A 22127-nucleotide genomic window follows, 5' to 3' on the forward strand; every position below is an offset into this window, starting at 1 on the left:
TAACAGAAATTATTTCAGGAAAGTGTATTTTAAATTAACACTGTCCTACTGCAGGCAACTTTAAAATACGTGACATTCCCAAAACTGTTTGTTTGTCTTGTCTTTCATACAATTTCTTGCCATTTTGGCTAAATATCAAAGCTGTCTGTGTGAGCAAATGTTCTTTCTCTGCCAGCTCCTGTTTTGCTTGTTCCTGAAGTGAAGCATCATAGCAAATTTGTGGCATCGCATTCATTTCCTTGGCTATAGGCTATGATGTTGCAAACAATCCTTAGTGAATTCCAGTAGCAGAAGGACTAGGCTGGGCAGGAAGATGTTTCTATTCAAGCCCAACGGGCCAGCTATCCGCTAGTGTAAACTAGTATATATCTGTGCAATCCCCATGGAGCAAAGCTGATAAAGATCAGGAGAAAATCTGCCTAAGAGACCTGGCTTCTGTTCCTTTCCATGCTTTGGCTTTTCCTTTTCCTAAAAAGGAATTTGAAGACCCCACCATAGGCTTAGCCTATGTATACTACAATATAATATGACCCAGCTTTAACCAGTGAGAGCAGTTTGCCCCGTCCTAATCTCAGAATAGAGTATAGGGATCAGAGGTGGTAGGACTTCCAGGAATCCCACCTCCACGTCAAACAAGGGTATTTATATGAAGACAGTAAGATACGGCTAGAAGCTGTGTTGGTGATGGTCTTAGCAATACTCGGTACCGCCCCCTTTTCTGAACCAAATTTCACCCTAACAGCAGTCACTGCTAATGTGTATTCCATGTAAACTTAATATTCTCCGCCAAAATGGCCCCTTACAATCCGCAAACATCTCGTGACATTGTACAATGAAGTGGGACTAGCATCTTGGGAGAGTCCAGTGTAAAGCCTGCTCTGCGTATAGGTAGTTTTGGTACTCTTCACTTCTTGGCTCTAGCAGTGTAGTTGTATGACCTTAAGGAAATACCAAGCTGACATCCGAGTATTTTCAGAAAGCAAGTTAAACATAGTTTGGAGCATTATGGAAGAAAGGTATACATAGTAATTCACCCAGCAAGGTTTGAGGGGACTTTTGTGCATATTACACAGTTTTCAAATGCTTTAGAATTTTTGTTTGAACAGAGAAGCCATTTAAGACAGCGTTCTGATGGTTTCCCTTTGATTTTCTACCAAATATCACAGCAAAAGTATCTGCCAACAGGGAACTGTAAACAAGATCTTGAGTTCCTTCCCTTCTGAGTGGAACTTACCTGTTCCAAGGGATTAAATGGCCTCTCCACTCATTCTGCTGCCTTAAAAGTAGACCAGAAGAACCAAACAACAGATGTTTGATTTTTGAGCTTTAAGTTAATTTTCCCCACTGCAGAAGGAATTTTTAGTCTTGCACAACATAGGGTTCAGTAGTTAGTGAAAAAAAACCCTCACCACAAAACAGTACAGAAGAATCTTAATACCTGGCACTAGCAACAGGGATATACCCTTTGCAAATTTGTGGCTTCTTTGAATTCTTAAGCAAATTAACGTGATAAAAAAAGGCAAAGAGAACATCTCACCAAATCTACTCCATTCATTTCTTCCTTGATTTGCAGATATGAGGAGCAACCAGTGTACCTGTTCATACTCTAATATGCAAGCTGCACTGCAATTTGCAAAATCATCTCAGAAAGATGAATTAGCGCACTTAAAAATTCCTTTAAAACTTTGTGAAGGAAAGGTGTTCCTTGCATGACTTTTGCCAAGTACTAGCAAAGCGTTAGCTTTCTGGAGAGAAAAGCTCGCCTCACCGGAAACAACTGGGAAGAATTCATTCTTAGAAGTCAGGAGTGCCTTCCCTCCCCTCAGATCAGTAAGAAATGAAGATACGCAGTTCCTGGGGTGATTTCAGGGGAATGCTCTTTGAGAAAGTGAAGTTGTCCGATGTAATTGTAGGAATTAGGAGGCATCATGAGATGTTTGTGAGACTTGGGTAGAGAGGGGAGGGAAGGATGGAGTTCTGCATGCTCGTAGACATAGGAACTCCTTGCCAAAGGGTTTTGTGGGATGCAAAACATTTGCTTGGGTTCAAGGGCAGATTGGGCATTCATCAATGAGAAATTCCTTGCAGGCCATTAAATACAGGGAGTCCCTGAGCTGAAAATAATCAGAGGGTGGGAAAGAATATGAGAAACTAAATACGTGACCTGTTTTGACTCTTCCCTGTGCATCTGCTTATGGCCCCTGTAAGAGAAAGGCCAGTGGATAAGGTGGAGCATTGGTTTGATTCAGTACAGTCTTAAACCAAAGGCTCCTCCAATGTAATGCCTCTTCACCAAACATTTTGCCTTCAGGAAAGTAACAGGCTTTCATCTACGCAGACAACTCAGTGTCTTCTCTGACTCTTAACTCACTTTATTTTTCTGTAAGGTTGAGGCCTGAACATTATATTTAGCCTGACTGGAATCTGGCAAGTAACTTTCCTTTTAACATTGGGTTTTGTCTCTTCCTTGGATAGTTAGATTGTCTGGGGATTTTATTCAGCAGAATGCATTCCCATAAATATATTTAAAATAGACAGAATCACTGTTTGTATTAAGGCGTCTATTTAGGTTATTTGAATTTAGATCTGAACATGCAAAAAACTGAACAAGGGAGAAAATTGCATGGGGGATTTTCAAATGAGAGGAAGACTGAAAATGCATTGAAAGCTTTTGGATGTGGAAGTACGTGGCATTGTGGACAGTTGCAGTGGAGAATGTAATGCAACAATAAAATCATTAAAGTACTTCAAGTTTGGAAGTAATCTGGGTTCTTGGCTTGCATTGCATTTAATAGCTTTACATTTATGGGAGCCATTCCAGTTTTTAAAGGCAGCTTCAGCCTTCAGACTGATTGCACTTACCACCCCAGTGAAACTGCAACCCATTAATTTTTTACCAAAAGGATCTTCCTAGTTTGTCAAACACATCAAGTGAACATTTTAGAGAGTGCAGACCACAGCAGTATGAAAACCAAAATTTTACATCGAGAGAGAATGCTGGATTAGCATGAAATAAGGGTCTGATTCTGTTAATAAGCACTTCGGTAAATTGACTGCTATACAAAACCCCGTTAAAACCAGAGATACCACATATTTGAGTGAAACCAGGCAATACCAGGACCGACAGAAGTCTTGCACTTTCCCAGCATGGAAGGGCCTGCGGCAGTTCTCCCCCGGGACGGAGAGCAGCGCGGGTGACCCCGGCACACCCCTCCCCGAGCGCACGTTGTGGCCGTCCTGCCTCGCAAGGACCCCCCTCCCAGCAGCCCGGTCCCCTACGTGTTTATACCCCGGCGTGACGACCAAACCTTTCCAGTGTCTAAAACCAAACTCTCGCTCTCTAAAACGTTTGCACATTTCTATGTTAAACATCTGCTTAGGTGGCTCTGAGACAGTGTGTTTTGGTGTTGTTCGTGTGCAATCTAGTGCCGCTTCCTCAACGCATGTGTCCCTTCCCTTCACAGCCTACTCGACACCCAGCACCTCCCCCGCAAACCGATTCGTCAGTGTTGGACCACGGGATCCAAGCTTTGTAAATATCCCTCAACAGACTCAGGTGGGCCGCTTTCGACTTCTCTGTATGCCTGCAGCCTCTTCTTCTTCAGTGTACTCTAACGTGTCCCCGCGGAGCCAGCTGCATTGCCGCTGTCACTTCACCCACATGGTCTCAGTAACTACAGTGAAATGTCACTTGCAGTTTGTTTGTCTGTTGTGTTTTTTTGGGCTTATGTAGTAATAACGCTGCTTTCGTAACTGGAAAGTTCTCTCTTGCTTTCTAAGATATTGGCTTCTAGCGCACAGGTTTTTTCCTCTAGGACTGAGTTTTCAAAGACACTTGCTCCAACCTGTTCCCTAGGCAGTGCGTTCCATTGCATGTGCAAAAGGAGCTCAGACAGACCCAGCAGGTAACAGTGCACCTTAGTCCCCCACCAAGTACAACGGGAGACTTCTCCAATGACTTCCATGGAAAAAAATAGCCTTGAATTCCTGGTTGGCCATTTGCATGGTGGGCTTTGAGCGAGCAGGCGATTTTGTAATTGCGAGCACATCTGTTTCCTTACACAAAGAGAAAAAAGTCGGGTTGAGGCAGGCCTATAAAGCTGGGTTAACTGAATTCATAGTCCTGCTATGGTCAAATCAGAAGCTCAAGTAAACATTTGTGTTTCTTTAGGAGAAGGACGAGGTTTAAATGTGCTTTTTCCAAGCTGTATCAAATTCCCAGGGTCGATTAAGAAAATCGTTGTTGGCAGTTTTGTTAGCAGCTAATTTGAGCCAGATGTTGAAAAAATTAAGTCTGTGCTTAATATCACATTATCATGGGGGAGAAGGTACGAAAAGTGAGCAGAACTAGTGCTTTAGGACAACTGTAGTTTGCAGTTTTAAGTGAGTGCTTGACTACGTTACAATTCTTTTAAAGGTCAACAGCAAGAAATATTTGTAATTTTGTTTTGAGCTGGTTGCAATGACAAAAAGTAATAATAATTCGAAAAACTAGCAAATTGGGGACTACTACTCTTAGCTCCTGTAAGTGTTTTCAAATTGTTTATATACATCTGAATAATTAGTGTACAGATTAATGGCTGTCACATGCCACAGTCCAGTATATGCATGAAGACAGACTCCTCGTTGCGATGGCTTCAGCACCGAAGCTGTCAGTGAAACACAAGTCACTGATTACCAAAGATTTTCAGTTTACAGGGCTGCAACCAGATGCCTGTGAACACAATGTGTTTTCTTGCTATCTGTTCTTTGTGTACAATTTGTTAGGGGCTTTAGTTTATAGCTCTGTCGACAGCGCAGGTTAAACTACATCGAATCTCAAACCTTCTCTGCATTAAATAGGGTCACAGAAAGTACACCAGCAGTGCAGAGAGGGGGTTTAACCCATCAGGTTCTGATTTTTTTTCATGCCTTAACAAAACCCAGCCTGCACCCCACTTTTCAGGCCTCTTCCTTTATTCAGTTCATGTACGTGACAAGTTCTTGTGCGCCTTCACGTCTAAATCGTATTTCTCAGGTCGGTTTGGAAATAACTGGAATACACAGAAATACACTGAAATTAGGAATCGGGAATGTTAAGGTATACTGCTAAAGTCCTTAAGCATTTGGTCTTTTCCTTCATAGCTCAGGAAACTTGAAACCCTTTGGAGAATGCTACTTCCCTTTTCCAGAAGACTTGAAAAACTACTAGTTGGTAAATTGATTGTGTAGTAAGACGCAACAGTATTTAGTCTCCAAAATATTTTAAAGTTATGTGCATCCTGCAGCCTAGGTTTCCCAGATAAGTTTGTTGACTGTAAACTTTTATCCTCCTTATTTATGACTTAAATAATTTTAAAGTGCTCTAGCCTTACTTTAAGTGCTTCTATGCAATGCAGTGTAGTGAATAACAATGCTGTACAGTGAAAAACAATACTCAAGCACAGCTTTCAATTAAAGTCAAACACGCTGCAGTGGGTAAGGAGACTGACTTCCAGTCTCTGACTCCAGCTGCATCTCCGTGCTTCTATACATCATTACACCACCACAACCCACTTGATACTAAATATATAATTGATCAGCAAAACTCACTACTTATTCATGAAACAACTCTGAAGCTGACTGCGTTTTAAATCAGAGAAGTGAGGTAAAAATAATAACTAACTGCAATGATTTGGGATTTACTTAGCGTTCCTCTAAACAAAGACATGCTTTTGTACTCTTTTTGCAGGGCATTAGTGTACGGGATGATCACTTAGGATATTTTCAAAATGAAAATATAAAAACACATAGGACTGCGTTATTAAAAGCAGCTGAGGTGGCTGCTTTCCATCAGGACTTTTATAGTACATTTGGAGTCAGCCTAAGATATGGGTCCTGAGGACCACTAACTGCCAGGCCACACAGCTCCCTCAGACAAGAGGAAGCAGTGAACACTCAGAGCTTCTGAAAGTCAAGCTTAAATACAAGGGTTAAGCAACTCTTTACTGCTGGAACAACAAAATAGAAATGAAGACCGTGTCTGAATGTCTGCTTTTTTAAAATTATGGTCCAGCTACAAGCTGTAAGAAAACATTATGGTCAGCTTTTTGGTGGCTCTGATTTTCTCTTCCAATTGGTGGGTCATTTGACTATAGGCACTAGTTACGCATCATCGTTATTAGTTTTAAAATGCTGCAAAAGTGAGTCTGCGCACGGGGATGTGACAGCGCCGTGCAGCAGAACTCATGTTTCCCATACATGGGCATTCATGGCCTTTCACAGAACATTGGAATAAAATCGTAGACAAATGTACGACAGCATGGCTGGGTTTGAGCAAGAATCATTCTGTCCCGGGCTGTTTTTAAACAACCAAAAAGCAGTACATGCCTTTCTTAATGGGCATTATAAAAATTAGCAGTAGACATTTCCATTAGCAGCATGTTCTAATATATGTCAGATTGCTTCAGATATAATCCCTTAAAGGAATTACATAGAATTTATATTTTATTTAGACAAAGGCCATCTTCCTGTGTCAACAGAGTTTTTAAGTCAGTAGTTCTGATTCAGTAACCAAAGCCTCCAAAGGGCTGTTAGCTTTGTCTGGTTTTAGCAGCTTCAAAACTTTTCAGTTGTTTTTTCATACACTGCCTCTGCTTACCCCATCCATCACCCTGCCACCCCAGCAGCTCACCGCATAATTGTCCTATCTGGGGGGTTATTTGAATCTAAATTTCTGTTTGAGCTATTAGAAGAAACACTTGACTTGGCATCCTCTGTATATGTTGACAAAAAGGCACAGGTGTTGTAACCTTTGCTTGATAAATCATTTACTTTTGCTACTTGACTCGCAAGCAATATGGGGGCATCAGCTTTTTAACTGCCTTTTCCATATGCAAATCAGAAATACAGTATGGCTGGGGTACACAGGCTTTAGTTTCAAAAGCAAGCTGGTCTAGATACCTCATGGCTAAGTAATCGATACGTCTCTCATATTGCCCAGGACTTGTAATAAGGAGAGCGGTAGAGGAATGGGAAAGTACCATCACATTAATTAGGGACTAGCCTATCGGTAGCAACAACACTAACAAAGAATAAAGGGTTCTGAATTTTGGTGGGGTTTTTTTCCCTAACCAAGCGATAAAAGTAATTGTGAAACACAGGATGTGCGCAGAGTACGTGCAGCTGGTAACACTAAACTAGCAACCTGCTCTCTGTGACCGGAGTTTGCGTTGTCGCTCGCCGCTCTAAACGGTGTGTGTTGATCTCTAATGCCCTCACTTTGCTCTGTAGTACAAAATTCCTTTAGGGATCGTAAGTATTCAGTGTGCTGCAGCTCCACTTCACACTAAACGTTGTTTACTAGGCTGAGTCCTCTTTGCCACCTACTTACCCTACATCTTCCTGGAAATTGTACTTCGGATGCTAAAAACAGCTCCTGAGCAACACGTGCCTGCTCCGTCTAATCACTCCTACCTGCCAGCAGCCCGTGTGCCTTACACAGTAAGGTTACGAGGATGCACAGAGAAGAAAGTGCCTCCCACTGCAGACACCCAGGCAGAGGATCAACTGCTTTACCACCTGTGAGAAACTAAATGGTTTTCTTCTCTGCCTAAGAGAGAAAGTCTATCATGCACCCTCTCGTCCAGCTGTTTCAGGAAAAATCCCTCTCTAACCTAAACAAGCTTTATATCAGATCCATCCCAGTTAGTTTATAAAACTTAGTTAAGCGCAAAACCAAATATTTATTCCTTTACCTTTCTCTGGGAAAAGATAAAACTATTTTCTAGGAGAACAGAAGTAGAAGCTCTTCCTGCTTCTGCCTTTGCATGAACCCAAAGCTACAGTCGGATCATGGACAGTATGCCAAGGTCTTGTCTTTTCACTCTTTCCCTGCTGGGGCCCTAGAGCCACCCAGCTACAGCAGGGCTGTAGATAGAGCTCAGCCTTTATAACGCCAACCAATTGAAACAAAAGGCCCAGAACTTACCTAGCGCACCGCAATAAAGTAGAAGAAAAACCCCAAAAGTCCAACAAGCTTATCTGGGGAGCGAAATGACCAGTATGAACACCAGCGAGCTCAGAAGCACAGCCGTGCTCTTGCTACCAGCCTTATAATAAAGTGTGTGTGTATATATATATAAAAAAATAAAGTATATATAAAATAAAATAATAAAAATGCACGCTGTGAAACACCTCTGTAAAAGAGTAACGCTGCTCTGTAGTGAGTTAGGGGGTGAAATTACTGAAGTTTAGCAAAAGGGATACCATGTTTACAGTATAAGGAAATTGCTAACTTCTTTAGATCTGCTCCTGTTCACTGCCTCTCCCGAATTAGGCAGTGGTATCTTTGTAGCTTCTTCTTTTAGGCTTTTATTTATTTCTAAAAAAACACCTTACGCCTCAGGTGCATATAGAAACCTAATTGTACAATTACTTTCTTTTCAAGAGACAAGGGAAAGACTATTTTACTTCCCCACAATCCTTTTCGAAAGCAAACTGCAACCTGCAATTTTTCACTGGCAGCACTTTAAAACAAAGGGCATGAGAAAAAAATGAGCTTTATGCTGTGTCCTGTAGGTTAGCAGATGTGAGCTCTGTCAGACTAGGGAGGGAGGCAAATTCCAGAGTAGATGGTCCTTCTGTGATAACAGCCAGTCACTGCTGCCTAGACACTTAATTCGGAGGAATGTAGTGCAGGTGATGCCCCTCTTCGCAGCTGGAGGCGGCGCGGGCAGGGGGGAGGCAGGGAAGCAGTCGCGCAGGTAGCAAGGCCCGAAAGCATATAGGATTCATAGATCAAAGTCAACACCTTAAATAGGAAGCTAATGCAGTTCCTCCAGAGCTATCGCTCCTGCAGCTGAAACCGTGTGGCTGTTTTGTGCCCAGGTTCCATTGCCACCCTATGGAAGAAAGAAACCAGTGCACACATTTTTCTTTCGACAAATGAAACACGTGCCTCGCTTCATGGGGATTTGCTGGTTTTGCTTCTCGCTGAACCCCTGCCTCAGTGCCCTGCCCTTTGCACTGTCAGAAAGGGACGCAGAGCTGCCAGACTCAGGCACAGCTCGTGTTGATGTGCTTTATTAATGAGTACCGCGAGCTGCCTGTCCTCTTCTGCCTCCGCACCCTTCTGTCTTTCTCCCATTTCCCAGCGCCCAGGAATTGCTGTGGTCAGACTGGCAGCACCTGCTGGCCCGCGGGGAGGGAGGGTAAGGTCAGGGTCTCCTGGTATTGCTGCCGCGTGCTAACAGCTGAGCCCCCGCTCCACTTCGCGGAGCAGTTCGGGTTCAGAAAAAGTGTCAGGGCTGCCCGTGGCTCGTACATCGCAGTGGACGTGCAGAGAACATGAGAGGCTGCAGGAACAAGATCAGGCCTTTTATTTTGGGGGTTCTGCGCAGAACTATTTATAAGCCAGGTCAGCGCTACTTGTTGCTTAGGTGACTCTTCCTCCCCAGGATAAGAATACTTATCCTCCAGGCTCAATGCACCGCTTGCGTTTGAGTGTGAATCAAGATGAAGAACACTAATTTGGAAGCATTTGTTCCAATCGGTTCCCGAGAACTACATATTCCATAAAGTACCCTCCCTAGGCCAGCACGCGTGACTTAAGCTGCAAAGCACCTTTAAGCAGAGACTTGACTGCCCCGTTCCTTCTCTTGGCCTGTAGCAGCAAATCTAGTGGCAGGTTCCGAACATCATTTGCACGCAGGAATAACGTCTCTCCTGGGTAAAGAACAGACATCTGCAGCGACTAGATATAAAAACACAGTTTTGGGGTGTGGGACTGCTACTTTCTAGAGCTGCTGAAGTTAGAGGGGTCACTCTCCCTCCAAACCCAGCAGAGATCGGTGGACTTTCCCATATCAGCAATGGGAAGCGAGGGCTGCTCTCCTCTGACACCCGGAGCAGAGTTACACAGTGCCCAAAGTGCCATCTGAATTTTAGATTGCTCCCCAGCCTATGTGGGCCCTATACCTTCATGGATCGCTTTCCTACTAGACATCTACAATACACGTAAGAAATGGGAGACCCAAAAGAGAGATCAGAAACAGAACCATTGCAATGAACAGTTGAGCGTGTGAGAAGAGAAAGTTGTATATGTGACCACTTAATTTATAGTAATTGCCTGGGCTGAAGGGCGCTGAAGAAGGACGGGCTCTTATGGGCTTGAGCCCTATTATGACCACTGAAAGTTTTGATCCCTGAGCAGAAAGTGTTTTGCTGCAGAACCAGTGGCACCAAGCTACTGATACGTGACCCGAATGTTGGTGCTGTCTTTCATCTTCCACCCAGGGAGCAGCTACACTGGCCTGATCTTGAAGGTGGCCTGGAAATGGCTTTAAAAATGTAGTATAAGTCTAGAGAGAGTGTGCATAGAAAATGCAGTGTCAATCTCTATCAAGCAGCAGCAGGTCTCAGACCCTGGGAAGCTGACAGAAGATTTCAGATCCTGCCTTTGCTTTGTGTTTGGCCATATTAAACTCGCTCTTCTCTTTTGTTGAAATTAGTGAAGGAAATGTTGGCTGATTCCTTCACTGAGCTAAAACTGAGATGGTTCCACCATGATGGGAGCAAAGAGCCCGCATGCGGCCGTGGTGCTCTTGATGTGCCCCTGATTGCATAATAGCTCCGTAGCCGCACGTCCCCTGTGCAGCGTGAGTGTGAACGTGCTGCTCTGATCACAGTTACTAATGACAGTCCAGAGTGTGCTCCACAGAGAGGAGATACAAAGGTGACCAGAAATCAGGGTCACTCCCCAACTCCCACTCCCTTCGCTGTTCAGCTCAGCGCACAAAGCCCCTTTAATTGAGCTTTTGCGCGGAGGGGCGGTATGAAATTTCGCTCTTAGATCAGTTCTTAAAAAGCAGCGGAGAACAGTATACCTCAAAAAGAAAGCACATACTGCACTATAAAGGTAAAGATTCATAGAAAACTTCCCAGTACCATCATGTGGCCTTATCTTCAAAGTGGGCTGGAGCCGAATCAGTCCAGAAATGCCTGGGTTAGTCCTCAGCAGGGGGAATCCTTTTTCCTGTGCCTTTTCTTCCTCCTCCTTGCCGGCTCCGGTGAGCAGTTCAGACTTTTTTTTGGAAACTAACACTAAGCATCCTATTTCCAACAGATACAGCATACAATTATTTACAATGGACATAGCCAAATTTCCCAAAGTAAGCAATTAAACTTACTGCATTTTCCCCCCTCCTTACACTAAACGGGAAGCCTGTGCGTAAGGCACCCTTTCTGTGGGTTTTATGGCCATTACTTATGCTCCACAGTAGGGGAGAAGAGAGAGAAGAAGTAAGTGTGGGCCTGGTGGGAAGAGTTGGCAAATGCAGAAATATGATGAATGAGCTGGAGAGATTTAATTTCTTACTAAATTCTCTACAAGCTGTGTAACCTTTCTTTAGCTAAACAATTACTCTAAAAGGCAATGATTTTCTGCGTTTTCATTGAAAAGTCTTCATAATAACAATGGCCTATGTTCTCCTGCTTGAAGAACTTCTGCCAAAAAACAGTTTTCTTTTTTCCATTCAGCAGGAAACTTTCTTTTATTTTTTCAATCTCATATTCCCTGCTAACATGGATTTACAAGGCCTACCACTTACTGCGTGGGGCTGGGAAGAAGCTTCCCCTCAGGCCAAATCATTTTGGTCTGTCTCCTTTATAGGGATTCTTGCATCTTCCTCCCAAGAGAGGTGCAGCCACTGTCAGAGACATAATACCAGACCCAAGCGACCATTTAATCTGACAAAATGTGACAGTTCCTATGTTCACAGGTACAGAGTACACGGAAGGGGACTCCCAGATTTGTTTTTCAATGGACAAGCAGCAGCCCTTGCTGCTGTTGTGGTGGGCGCAGTCGAGAGGGGGAGCAGCTGCTGACTTTGGTGTGGTGGGGGAAAGAGTCATCAGATCTTTAAATTCATCAGCCATGCTGCCGACATGATTAAATCAGAGTGGGTGCAGATCCTTGCTGAACCACAGGGTCCTGTGACCGACTGGAGTATTGCAAGGACTTTGGATATTGTAAGGACTTTGGAGACGCAGCATGGGCAGAGCACTCTCCTCCTGCAGAGCTGCACATTCGTTCAGATACACACATGCATACGTACACACACACGCACAAAGCAAACAAGCAAGTATAAGGCAAGATTATAGTTACGTGCCTCTTACTGCTTCTACTTGACTTGGCCGATTTCCTGGCCACCCCACGCCCGCCCCCAACCTCCATTGCAGATAATGCTGTATTGGATTAGTCTGCCTCGCTGCTGCATCAGGTCCCAGATCGATTTATTGACTCTGTCAGAGTGGCTAGTACAGTAATTGTTACAAGAGCAGAATAGAAAGCAAGAATGTGTCCACATAAAATATAAAAATGACGTTTTGTTCGTTCTTTCCTCTTTTGCCCTATAGATCTTTATGTGTTTACACAGTGGAGAGCACTTTACTTAAGTTAATCAGCTCCTCCTGCATTATTAATTGCGACAGTTAGGGTGCTACATGGCGGCAAACGTATTATTGAAAACATTGATCTCACGCTCACGGTGTGGACCTGAGTAGGTTTTGTATTCCTTCCCTTCTTTTGCAACTGCTTTAGGGTACTATCAAATCACATTTCGCTGACTGACAATACGCCATCAATAGCATTGATTTCAGAGAAGGGCAGAGAGATGCACATGAGAAAGAAAGCAGTGCGCAGAGGTTCAGCATATTCTGTAGGCCTGGAAAGGGGTTGTTGGAAGTTGGTGATCACAATAATTACATGCCTAGCCTGATTTCTCTATTTTGTAAAGAGTAATGATTTAAGAGCTGAAGTTTCCTAAGCATTGAAGATTTGCAGATATGGCATGATGAGACCTTTTAAAATGCATGTAGAATGTATACCCTTAAAAAAAGACATACTGACTTTTTACAAAGGTTTCGGAAGTGCCTTTGAAAGACATTTCATGAAAGTTCAGCTTTCACAGCTGATACCTATATGAGCTCCATAAATTCCACACAGCCTGACAAACTCCAGTAGGTGTCACATGTGACCTGGATGGAAAAGGTCAGCAGCTGAATTTATGGCTTTTGCATTTACTGGAACATTAAGATTTTTGCCAACTGCCATATATACTTTTTAACAATTCTGCAATCAAAGGATTAGGACCACAATCTACAATGAAGGTCAAAAATTAAAGGCCACAATCCCTACATCTTTCCCAATGGATAGGCATTAAGCTACCTCTGTTCCAAGAATCACCTTTGCTTAATGGCCTTAACTCGGAGGTCAAGAAATAAATAAGGTCCAGAGGTGAACACCTTGCAAAATAGCCTATCTTGCTCTGAAAGTAATACTAAATTCCATAACAAGGGACCAAAAGATGAGAAGCCATTTCTTAACGGAGAAGGACTCTCCAGTTTGCAGCAGATTTCATGTTCCCGAGACACTGAGCATCACCCCTCCTAGGGCTGGACTATCCTAGAGAAATGCCGATAGCATACAGGGCAAGGATTGGGGCTTCAAAAGAAATACAGCAAAATGACTGCAATTTTGTTAAAACCTGTTTATATTTTAAATTTAACAAAGGTGTCTCTTCTTAGTAAGGATTGCTAACATCATGCCAAGTTGTAGATTTCAAACCTCACCTGGTTTTAGTTCAGAACAACAAAGCTATCATCTCGTCTTAGGCATTTGTTTTTATAGTATGTTCTACTTGAACAGAGGTAGAACTGGGAAAGTATAATCCACAACCAGGATACTTTTAAAGAGAAAAAATCTAATATTAATAAATAAAGAGGCTAAACGTGAACATATCTTGTAGGCTTAACTATGTAGCCTTTAGTTAGTTTGGTTATTAATATTCAATTTTGAAAACAGTGCTGACACTATAATCATAATACTTCCAGGCATATTCACTTGGATGACCCAACACTTATATCACCTGTACAAATACTAGTTATTACACATGAAGAGATACAGCTAAATACATTTCAGAAGCCAATGAAATGTAATTTTAATTACGAGATACGAGTAACAAAAATCACTACCAATAACGTGCAGGCACCTTTGAGGCTGAACACAATAATTTCTGCATTGCTTGGAGCAGCTTTATACAACTTTAGGTATCCTTTTGTGCTTTTGCAATAGCTACATCTTTTTAAATATGACAACAGAAAAGGTATCTTTTTTTTTAAAAAAAGGGGATAAAGTTAGATATGAAATTTGCATGCGGGGTTGGGTTTTTTCATCCTTACATGTGCTAAAGAATGAGATTTGAGATTTTGCAGGAACACTTTTACACATGATGTTCCTTGTTTGGCTCTTCTCTCTTTCTTTGAATCACTTTCTTTCAGACTTTTGAGTTAAAGATTGTGAATCTATGATATTGGACCCAACTGTACATTCGAAGTCGATGAGAGTAGGAGATGGAAGATTTGTTACTGGCAGGAGTTTGTTTTAGAAATACAATCATATTTTTGTTTAATTATGCTTGTATTTTGCTTATAGCTATGCACAGTAGAATAAATCTAGTCTTTTTCAAGTAAGATGAAGGTTAACATTCACATTTTCTTTATGGGGAGGGCTTGCAGTGTAGTCATCATGTATTTCTAGAGTTTTTCTTTTGTGGCTACAGGTATTATCTGTCAGTGACTCCAAAGCAATCTTCCTTGATGTAGAGATGGGTTTAGTTTTGGGGTTTTCCCAGTTTACTGGTCTTGTAGGCTAAATCTGAAAGTGTACACCAGCTTATGTTCCGCCTGGTTCATTCCCAGCAAGGGAGGCTCCACAGGCTCTTTTAAACTCGGCTTCCTAACAGTAGTAACAAGGGCAGAATTTGTCCCAATAATGGTAACTGCTTTATCAATCCTGTTGACGTTGCGTGAGTCAAAACAGAGTTCAGATTCTTCTCCTGGAGGCTTTTCAGGAATACAAGGAGTAGAAGTAGTCACATTTAGAAAAAAAAAGGGAAAGAAAAAAAAAAAAAGACGAGGGGAGAGCTGTAATTCTCCGTACAATGCAGCAGCTTACTTACTGAGTACAAAGAGCCACTTCTCTACAGTCTATTTTCAGAGAAAAGCCTCACATTCAGTGACTCATAAAAGCAAAGAGGCACCTTTTGATTTTAAGTTCAAGGTTTACATTAGTAATTTTGTCTGTTTTCTCTGTTAGTATTAATTAAATTGAGATAGTTTAATTAGTATTACTAAATTTGATCATTAGTAGTAATTCATTCTGCCTGCCATACTGCACAAATATGATGAAGCAGAAATAACTAAATTGTTTAATTTCATCTCATTTAATGACTTTACACTCCACCAGGACTTTCATTGGCATCTCACAATATGTGTGAAAATCACTCCACACTAGGCCAAGACCCAACTTCCTTTAGCCAACCATGTCTAATACGTCCCTCCTCATCCAAAGGCAGATCATGTGCCACGAAGGCTTTTCCCATTTCTCCACCGGAGAGCTGGCTACCTGCGAAGGCCGTCCCTCGCCCTGGTCACCCAGCTCTTGTATCATTCCTACCCCAATGGCCCCGACAGAGCTGTACGGGACTCATCGGCCACCACGTCCCTGCGGTGTAACAGGAGAAGTCCCGTCATCGATCCCCACGGTCGCACACTCCGGGGGCCAAGCGCTGGCACAGGCATGGTGCACGGCCTTCCGCTTTTCTTAGGGCAGTTTGTTCAGTTGAGGAAGGTACAAAGCATCAGGAAAAACGTAGACATCAAAAGTTCTTGCATTCGGGAGGGGTTTTTTGTTCAGCTCAACACTCTCTTGGCTTTCTTTTTTTAAGGGGAGATTTGAGGATGGGGTTTCACTGCTGAATTGATTCATTATTCCTCCAGCTCACTGTCTACTTTAATTTTAAGGTCAACATGGCAAGAACACCAGAGTTGTCTCCGTGCCCCTAGTCCTGCCCATGTTAATTTGGAGATCGTTTTTGATCTCCTTGCCCAGTGCACCTAGGGCTTGCCAAAACCCCGACTCCTCTCCTCTTTCTGCTGTCTCCAAACCCCAACCTTTCTCTGCCCATTTCTGGAGACGTGCTGTTGTCTCATCCCAGAGTCCCCAGCTCCCACGCAGTCCATCCGTCCATCTGCACCTGCCCGGCGTGCGCTCCGCCAGCCCCCCCCCGTTCCTTCTGCCCCACAGCCCAGTTCCTCCCCTGCGCGTCCCGTCCCCCCCTGGTTTTTGCCCTGCTTTTATCAGGCTGTGCACGCTGCCTTCGCTCTCTCAGCAGAACCACGGGGCTGCTCATTTGTCTGCGTCACCCGCAGACATCCAGTGCGGGCAGCGACCAGGCGCTGGAGGCGTTGGGGGGCATTGCAGAGGGAGCGCTCGCTTTCCCCTCCAGTTCAAGTTATTATCGCCCCTCGCTCTCCCCTTGCGCTGCGTACTCTAAAGCACTCTCAGGGCAGTCAAGCAGCTGAAAACTACCTTTTGTACCCCAAACCCTGCGGAGCGAAGAGCCAAAGCCTCTGCAGCAATGTGGCGGCAGAGCAGCCCGTCTGCTGGGACCCCTTGGCCCCGCGGGCCCCCCACCTAGCCCCAGTCACTCCGCTGCTCCCCGCCAGCATGGGATGGGGAAGGAGAGTCCCGGGGGCAAACCCCCCCGAGCGTGTGTTTGTGTGTGTGTCTGTGCGTGTGTGTGTGCGCTCAGGCTGTCTCGCTGCAAATGGAGCTTGGGAGGCCCAGGCTGGGGGTTGATTTTCTTTGGATGACTTTCCCCGATTGTCTAAAGCAATAAAAGTAAAGAAAGTTTGGGGGAAACGGTGGTTGCGGGGAGATTATTTTTGCAGTCCTGGTGCAGGCAAAACTCCTGAGGCTTCAGGGCAGTTTCGCTTGCCTGAGGACTGCAGGAACTGGCGTAAATTGAATAAAACTGTAAGTACAGTATAGGGGACTGGGTAACAAGGAGTTCTGCAAAAGCAACAAAACCGGAGAGCACAATGAAGAATAGAGCGGGTTACGCTGTGGTGAAAGTATGTACTGGTTGTTATAACACCGTGCCTCTAGAATAAATTATGTCCCTTTAAAAAGTAATACTTTAACTGTGGAGCTATATAGAGACAATTAAGACGATATTGTTCTCCTCATTTCCCTCCCTCCCCCCTTCCTCCCTCTCTCTGCAGTAGCTCTGTGGAAACTTTTAATGCTGCAGCTTGAAACTTGGGCCTCTGGGTCTAAAATGCCTGAGAAAGCACTGCGGGCTCTAACTGTAAAACATTCCTTCGGCGGGCCCTGGAAACAGGGCGCGCTGGCGCAGGCGAAGTTCAGAGGGATCACATGTAAATGAGGGCTGGCTGCAGACTCCCCAGGAGCGTTTTATTTCACTTAAACCTGAACTTGAACTTGCAAACGCGCTGCCGGAGCCCGGGACGGGCAGAGCGTGGCCGCAAGGGGCTGGGAGCCGGGGCTGCCGCCGGCCCCACGCACCCACCATCGGGGCTGGGGGGGTCCCCGGGCACCCACAGGCTTTGTGCCGTGGCCAGGGGCACAGGGAAACAGAGGACAAGGCGGGCACTGTAGTTTCGGGAGAGGGCTCATGGCAGTTCCCAAAGGGCTCGCTTTTTTCCTAGCAAAATGCTGGAAAGCCCCGTCGCAGCAGCGTGTCTGCCGTCCCAGTTTCCACGGGAGTTCCCGGCGTGAAGTTATAAGTGGATCCAAGTCCCGATGCACACTTTATTTCATAAAAGGAAAGAAATAAGTGAGATTTAGCATAAGAAATACTAAAGGGTTGCACTCTCTAGCAAATTTCACTATGCTTCCAGCGGAGGAAAATACAGGGCTGTCTAAAAACCAAGGCATAAAGTGCAGAATTTAAAAACCCCTTCGCAGCATATTTACTTTTAAAGCGCAGTAGTAGATGTAAACCCTGAGGCGGGTTTTGAAGTCGTCTTTTTGCTTCTTTGCTAAAATGCCTACTGCTATTTTCTTTTTCCCTTGCAAAAGGCGATGTATGTACCAGGGGGTAAGAGAGGTGCCGACGCCGGGGAGTGTCACCCAGGTGTGTTGGCAGAGGTGGCTGCCGGCCGGGCCGCAGGCGTGGGGCAGCTTCCTCCCCCCCACGGCTGTACTTGGCTGGTGGGTCATATTTTGGTCATTTCTGATTACTCCCGAACAATTTTGGCTATGTTTATAGCGAAACTTTGAAAGGATGAATGGGCGAAAAAAATTCTTTTTGGCAGTAACTCAGGAAATATCTACAAAGATGTCCTTTCTGGAGCAAGATATTATTTCAGGGTTTGTGTTAGGATCATTTTTATTCTATGACAGCGCATAAAGAGACCGGGACAGAGCAATGAGGTCTGGCATAGCTAAAATCCCTTCTGTGTGTGTGAGGTTATATAGTTTATCAATGCAGAAACCACCACGGGCTTTGAAAAGTAAACAGCTGGCTTGGGTCTGTGTGCTGCGCTTCGGAGTTGTCTGCTGGATTTAAATGGCTAGGCTGCGATTTTTGGAGGGGGGCAAATACCTACAGTTTTTCTTTTAAACATGTCAAAAGGTTTTTGCAGCCATTTGGTTTTTTTAGTTTCTTTATTTCTTACGATTTTCCTTTCTGTTTCATTTGGGTTTATTTTGCTTTTACAAACGTCTTCACTGCCACCAGCAAGTCTACGAGAAAGAATAAAAAAAAAGTTTCTACCCCAGTCAGAAAACCTTATGGCAGCGACAAATATCAGAGAAAGCCATCGTCTCTCTCAAAGATTTCATCTCACCATCCACTTAATCCGCTTGCTGTACCTCAGATCTCAAGTAACTTTCATACTGTGGGCTCACTTTAATGGATAGAATCTATTTTTCATGAAAAAAGCAGGAAATAAGCTGTCTTTCGTACAAAGATTTACAAAATGTAATCATTGTTGAAATATTCTCTTTGAACTGCCTTGTCCGCAGGGGTGTCTGGCTCCCAATACCCCCGTTTCTTTAGAACACCCTTACAAGTTCTTCTGGTAGATCAGGTACACTGGTGGTTCTGGTCTTTGATGTCTTGAATGAATGAAAGAAAAGCATAATAAAAGAGAGCTGTTGATCAAGCATAAAATACTCTTTAAGCTGACAGAATGGCAGAGTTAACACATTCTAAGCTGCTTTTAGGTTTTTCCTTTTTTCCTCACATTTTCCTGTGCTTTGTGTACAGTGGGGGTTTTTATTTTTTGAAAAGTCTCTGATCTATGTAGTATGCCGTCCTCTAACAAAAACCAAAATGGGATTGTTTCTCCCTCTTTCTCCCTTTCTTTTTTCTCCCTCTCTTTCACTCCACTATCTTTTTTTTTTTTTTAAAGAGCAAGGGTTACGGTTTAGCATTACTGCAGTTAGCTTTCAGCGTACGAAGCAAAGTTTAGAAGTTATTTTGCAGATCTCAAAGTCAATTTACTACCAAATAAATGAACTTCTTCACTTATTTTACTCTTTCACTCCAGAAAACTGGAGGAAAACTGTAACTCGCAAAATGTTCCAGAAGTAAAAGGAAGACCCTCCGTCTAAAAGCAGAATTGTAAACCGAAAGACGGACATAAAAATGACCTCATGGTGAGAGAACTTTCTTTTAGAGTCAGAGAAAAGGGAAAGTTTTCTTCCTGTAGATCTAATTCAGATCTTAAGTTCCCATACATTATTTATACATCATATTCAAAGTGCCAGCCTACTCTGCTTGCTGGATTACATTTCAAACATTTGCCATTGATAAGTCTTTGCTGTATTATATTCAGGCTAAATGCGAATATGTCGTAGCGCAGTCAATCTTTAATCCGCTGAGCTTCAGGTTCGGGCGGCAGGGGGTCCAGCGCTCAGAGCATTGCTTTATACTTAAGAAACATCTGGGGCCAGCTGGGACACTTTACTGGAACATTCAGATGTCTGGAACAACAGCAGGAGTTACTGTATGAGTGTGTTTTCATAGGTTTGGGAGGGTTTGGGGTGACTTAGTTAAAAACACTAGCTGTTCCCAACTTGAGGTTTGAACCCAAGCAGAAATCTTGCCTGAAGTGAGTTTGTTGGTCCCAGGAGAGAAGTGGTTTGGACTACTATACATTTTTAATAGTCAACAGGCAGAAGTCCATATTACAAAATTGTTGCACGTAATTTAATGCAGTTTGCCACAACTGGCGTTCTCGCAAAAGCTGTTGGATGCAGAGCTACTGTACACATCGCCTGGAGAATAGTGTCCCTCCCGGGACAGGTTTTATCTTCCTCGAGACAGCATAAATGTGCTCGTAGTGGGGCGTGTGACCCTCCCTGGTGTGGATGTTGGACAACCAGAAGATTCACTCACTGTTTTATGTCCCTTTGGGGAATGACCAACATGCTACTCGCGTCCCTTTTGCTATTTCATTGTGGAAAATATAATTACTAAATAATTAATCCCAGCTCTAAGAAAATAACTTCCATAGGCACAAAGGTGACCTTGTCTTTAATATTCACCTTTCGGTTTACGCAGTAGGATCAAATTTCGTGCCTGGAAAAACTCTGGAGAAGCCAATAGAAACGTGGGACAAATTCAGACGTGGGGTAAAGCAAAGGCAGTTGCTTTATCTGTAGGAGCCCTCCAGCCAGGCGCACCAGAAGCTGAATTGCCACTGCCTTCACTCACCCTGGCAGCCCTTCTGGAATTGCATCCAAGCCCCAGGTTTGGCCCCTTGCTTTCAAATGTCGCACCGTGGGGCAGAGACTTCCCGGGAGCTCTCACAAGGCGATGTCTAAAGGCCCAGGTTGCTGCCTAGCCGTTGACATTCTCGCTTTATCTTTGCAACCAGAAGGACTCGTTACCCCGATTCACCTTCCCCGGGTTAGTGTTTTTGATTGCCTTGAAGTTCTTGAGAGGACTGAAATGTCATCCCCAAACAGAACAACTGAACTGATGCGCCGTGATGACTCCTCGCAGGTGCCCGACAGTCGTGGCTCAGGTTCAGCTCGGCTGCTCAAACAGCCGCTTTGCCGGCGAGCTCTAAAGCTGTGAGATTTTTTATTTAGGCTCTTATCAAAGGTGGATTTTCCCGCCCGGGCCCATGCCGCGATAGCTTCCTGCAAGCGCAGCCGTGCCTGGGGCAGCAACGGCCGTGGCACCGCGGCAGCCGCCTTTGAAGTCCTGATGGCACCGACCCGTCCCACCGCCAGGCAGCCGAACCGGGCTGAAACCTAAAGAAAATGGCTAGCACAGACCAGGTCCTAGGCCTAAGCGGATTAGGTGAAGCAAAAACTCCTATGTGTGGAGTTTGTCAGAGTTTCAAATGTGTGAATGTCCTTAAATAACCTACATCGCCCGGAGAAATAAGCCAACTGTCACACCCAGTTCTGGATTCCACATTAACAACCTCCTTCCGCAGCGTTAAACTTTGCCCTTGAGGACTTTTGTTTAACTTTTTAATTCAAAAAACAGATAGGGCTGCTTTACAACCCTCACTTTTTGTGCGAGCTGAAAGGTCTCATTGTTAGGGCAGGAGATGTGCAGGTAGAAGCAAATTTAACGTGTTTGCGTTTGATTGTCTTTCTGGGTTAGAACACGTGAGCGCTGCTCACGGTTAGGCTTGGGAGCCGGGGGTAAAACACGTCCCGCAGGAAGGCTGGTTTAAGAAGTTTTTCATAAACAAACGGGCCTGTTTCTGGGCTCCTGACGCAGGCAGAAAAGAAACTGCTGCCGGAGTCAGGGAGGCACCTTCAGCTTTCTTCCTTTTAAATATCCTGAATGGTGGAGTGTTTCCTTGCTGTTCTTCCCATACAAAGGGCCCGATTGTCACAAGCGGCCTGCGGATTTTTGCGTGTCTCTGCTATCTCCAGAATAGCGTAAGAAACAAATAGACTTGCGCTATCAAAGAAACGTAATTGCCATTTCAGACTTCCTGTTTAGGATTCAGTCAAGTAGATATTGTTTATGGTTCATAAAACCTTACTACTGTGAGGATTCTCAGATACCGGCAGCGCAGAGTTTCAACTTTCATGGTGCTATAAATTAGGGGGGGGGGGGGCGGGAAGTGTGATAATACTCCTCCGAGAACAGTAAAATAGTGCTCTGCAATGGTTAAATGGAATTTTATAAGCACATTCGGTGTGGAACTGTTTTGCATTACATGAGTTGAATACCTTAGAGATGACACACATCTGCAGGCACTTTATTAAATCCTTAGTCAGCACTTTTCAACCTGATGAGATTACTTCTTCATTTGACTGGAGA

The 22127-nt window shown here is 44.1% G+C and overlaps 1 protein-coding gene across 9 annotated transcripts in view; it reads left to right on the plus strand.

The window, feature by feature from the left end:
- NFIA (nuclear factor I A) overlaps nucleotides 1–22127 on the plus strand; it is a 249150-nt gene that overhangs the window by 221499 nt on the left and 5524 nt on the right. For 6 of the 9 annotated variants that reach the window (XM_059821955.1, XM_059821956.1, XM_059821947.1 and 3 more), the window contains one exon: nucleotides 3465–3556. The exons of the other annotated variants lie outside the window; for them this stretch is intronic. In XM_059821955.1, coding sequence (XP_059677938.1) covers nucleotides 3465–3556 — 92 coding nt within the window. The remainder of the gene's footprint in view (nucleotides 1–3464; nucleotides 3557–22127) is intronic. 9 annotated transcript variants of the gene reach the window in all.

The sequence above is a fragment of the Gavia stellata genome, chromosome 10 (genome assembly GCF_030936135.1).
Source record: "Gavia stellata isolate bGavSte3 chromosome 10, bGavSte3.hap2, whole genome shotgun sequence".
Classification (NCBI taxonomy): Eukaryota; Metazoa; Chordata; class Aves; order Gaviiformes; family Gaviidae; genus Gavia; species Gavia stellata.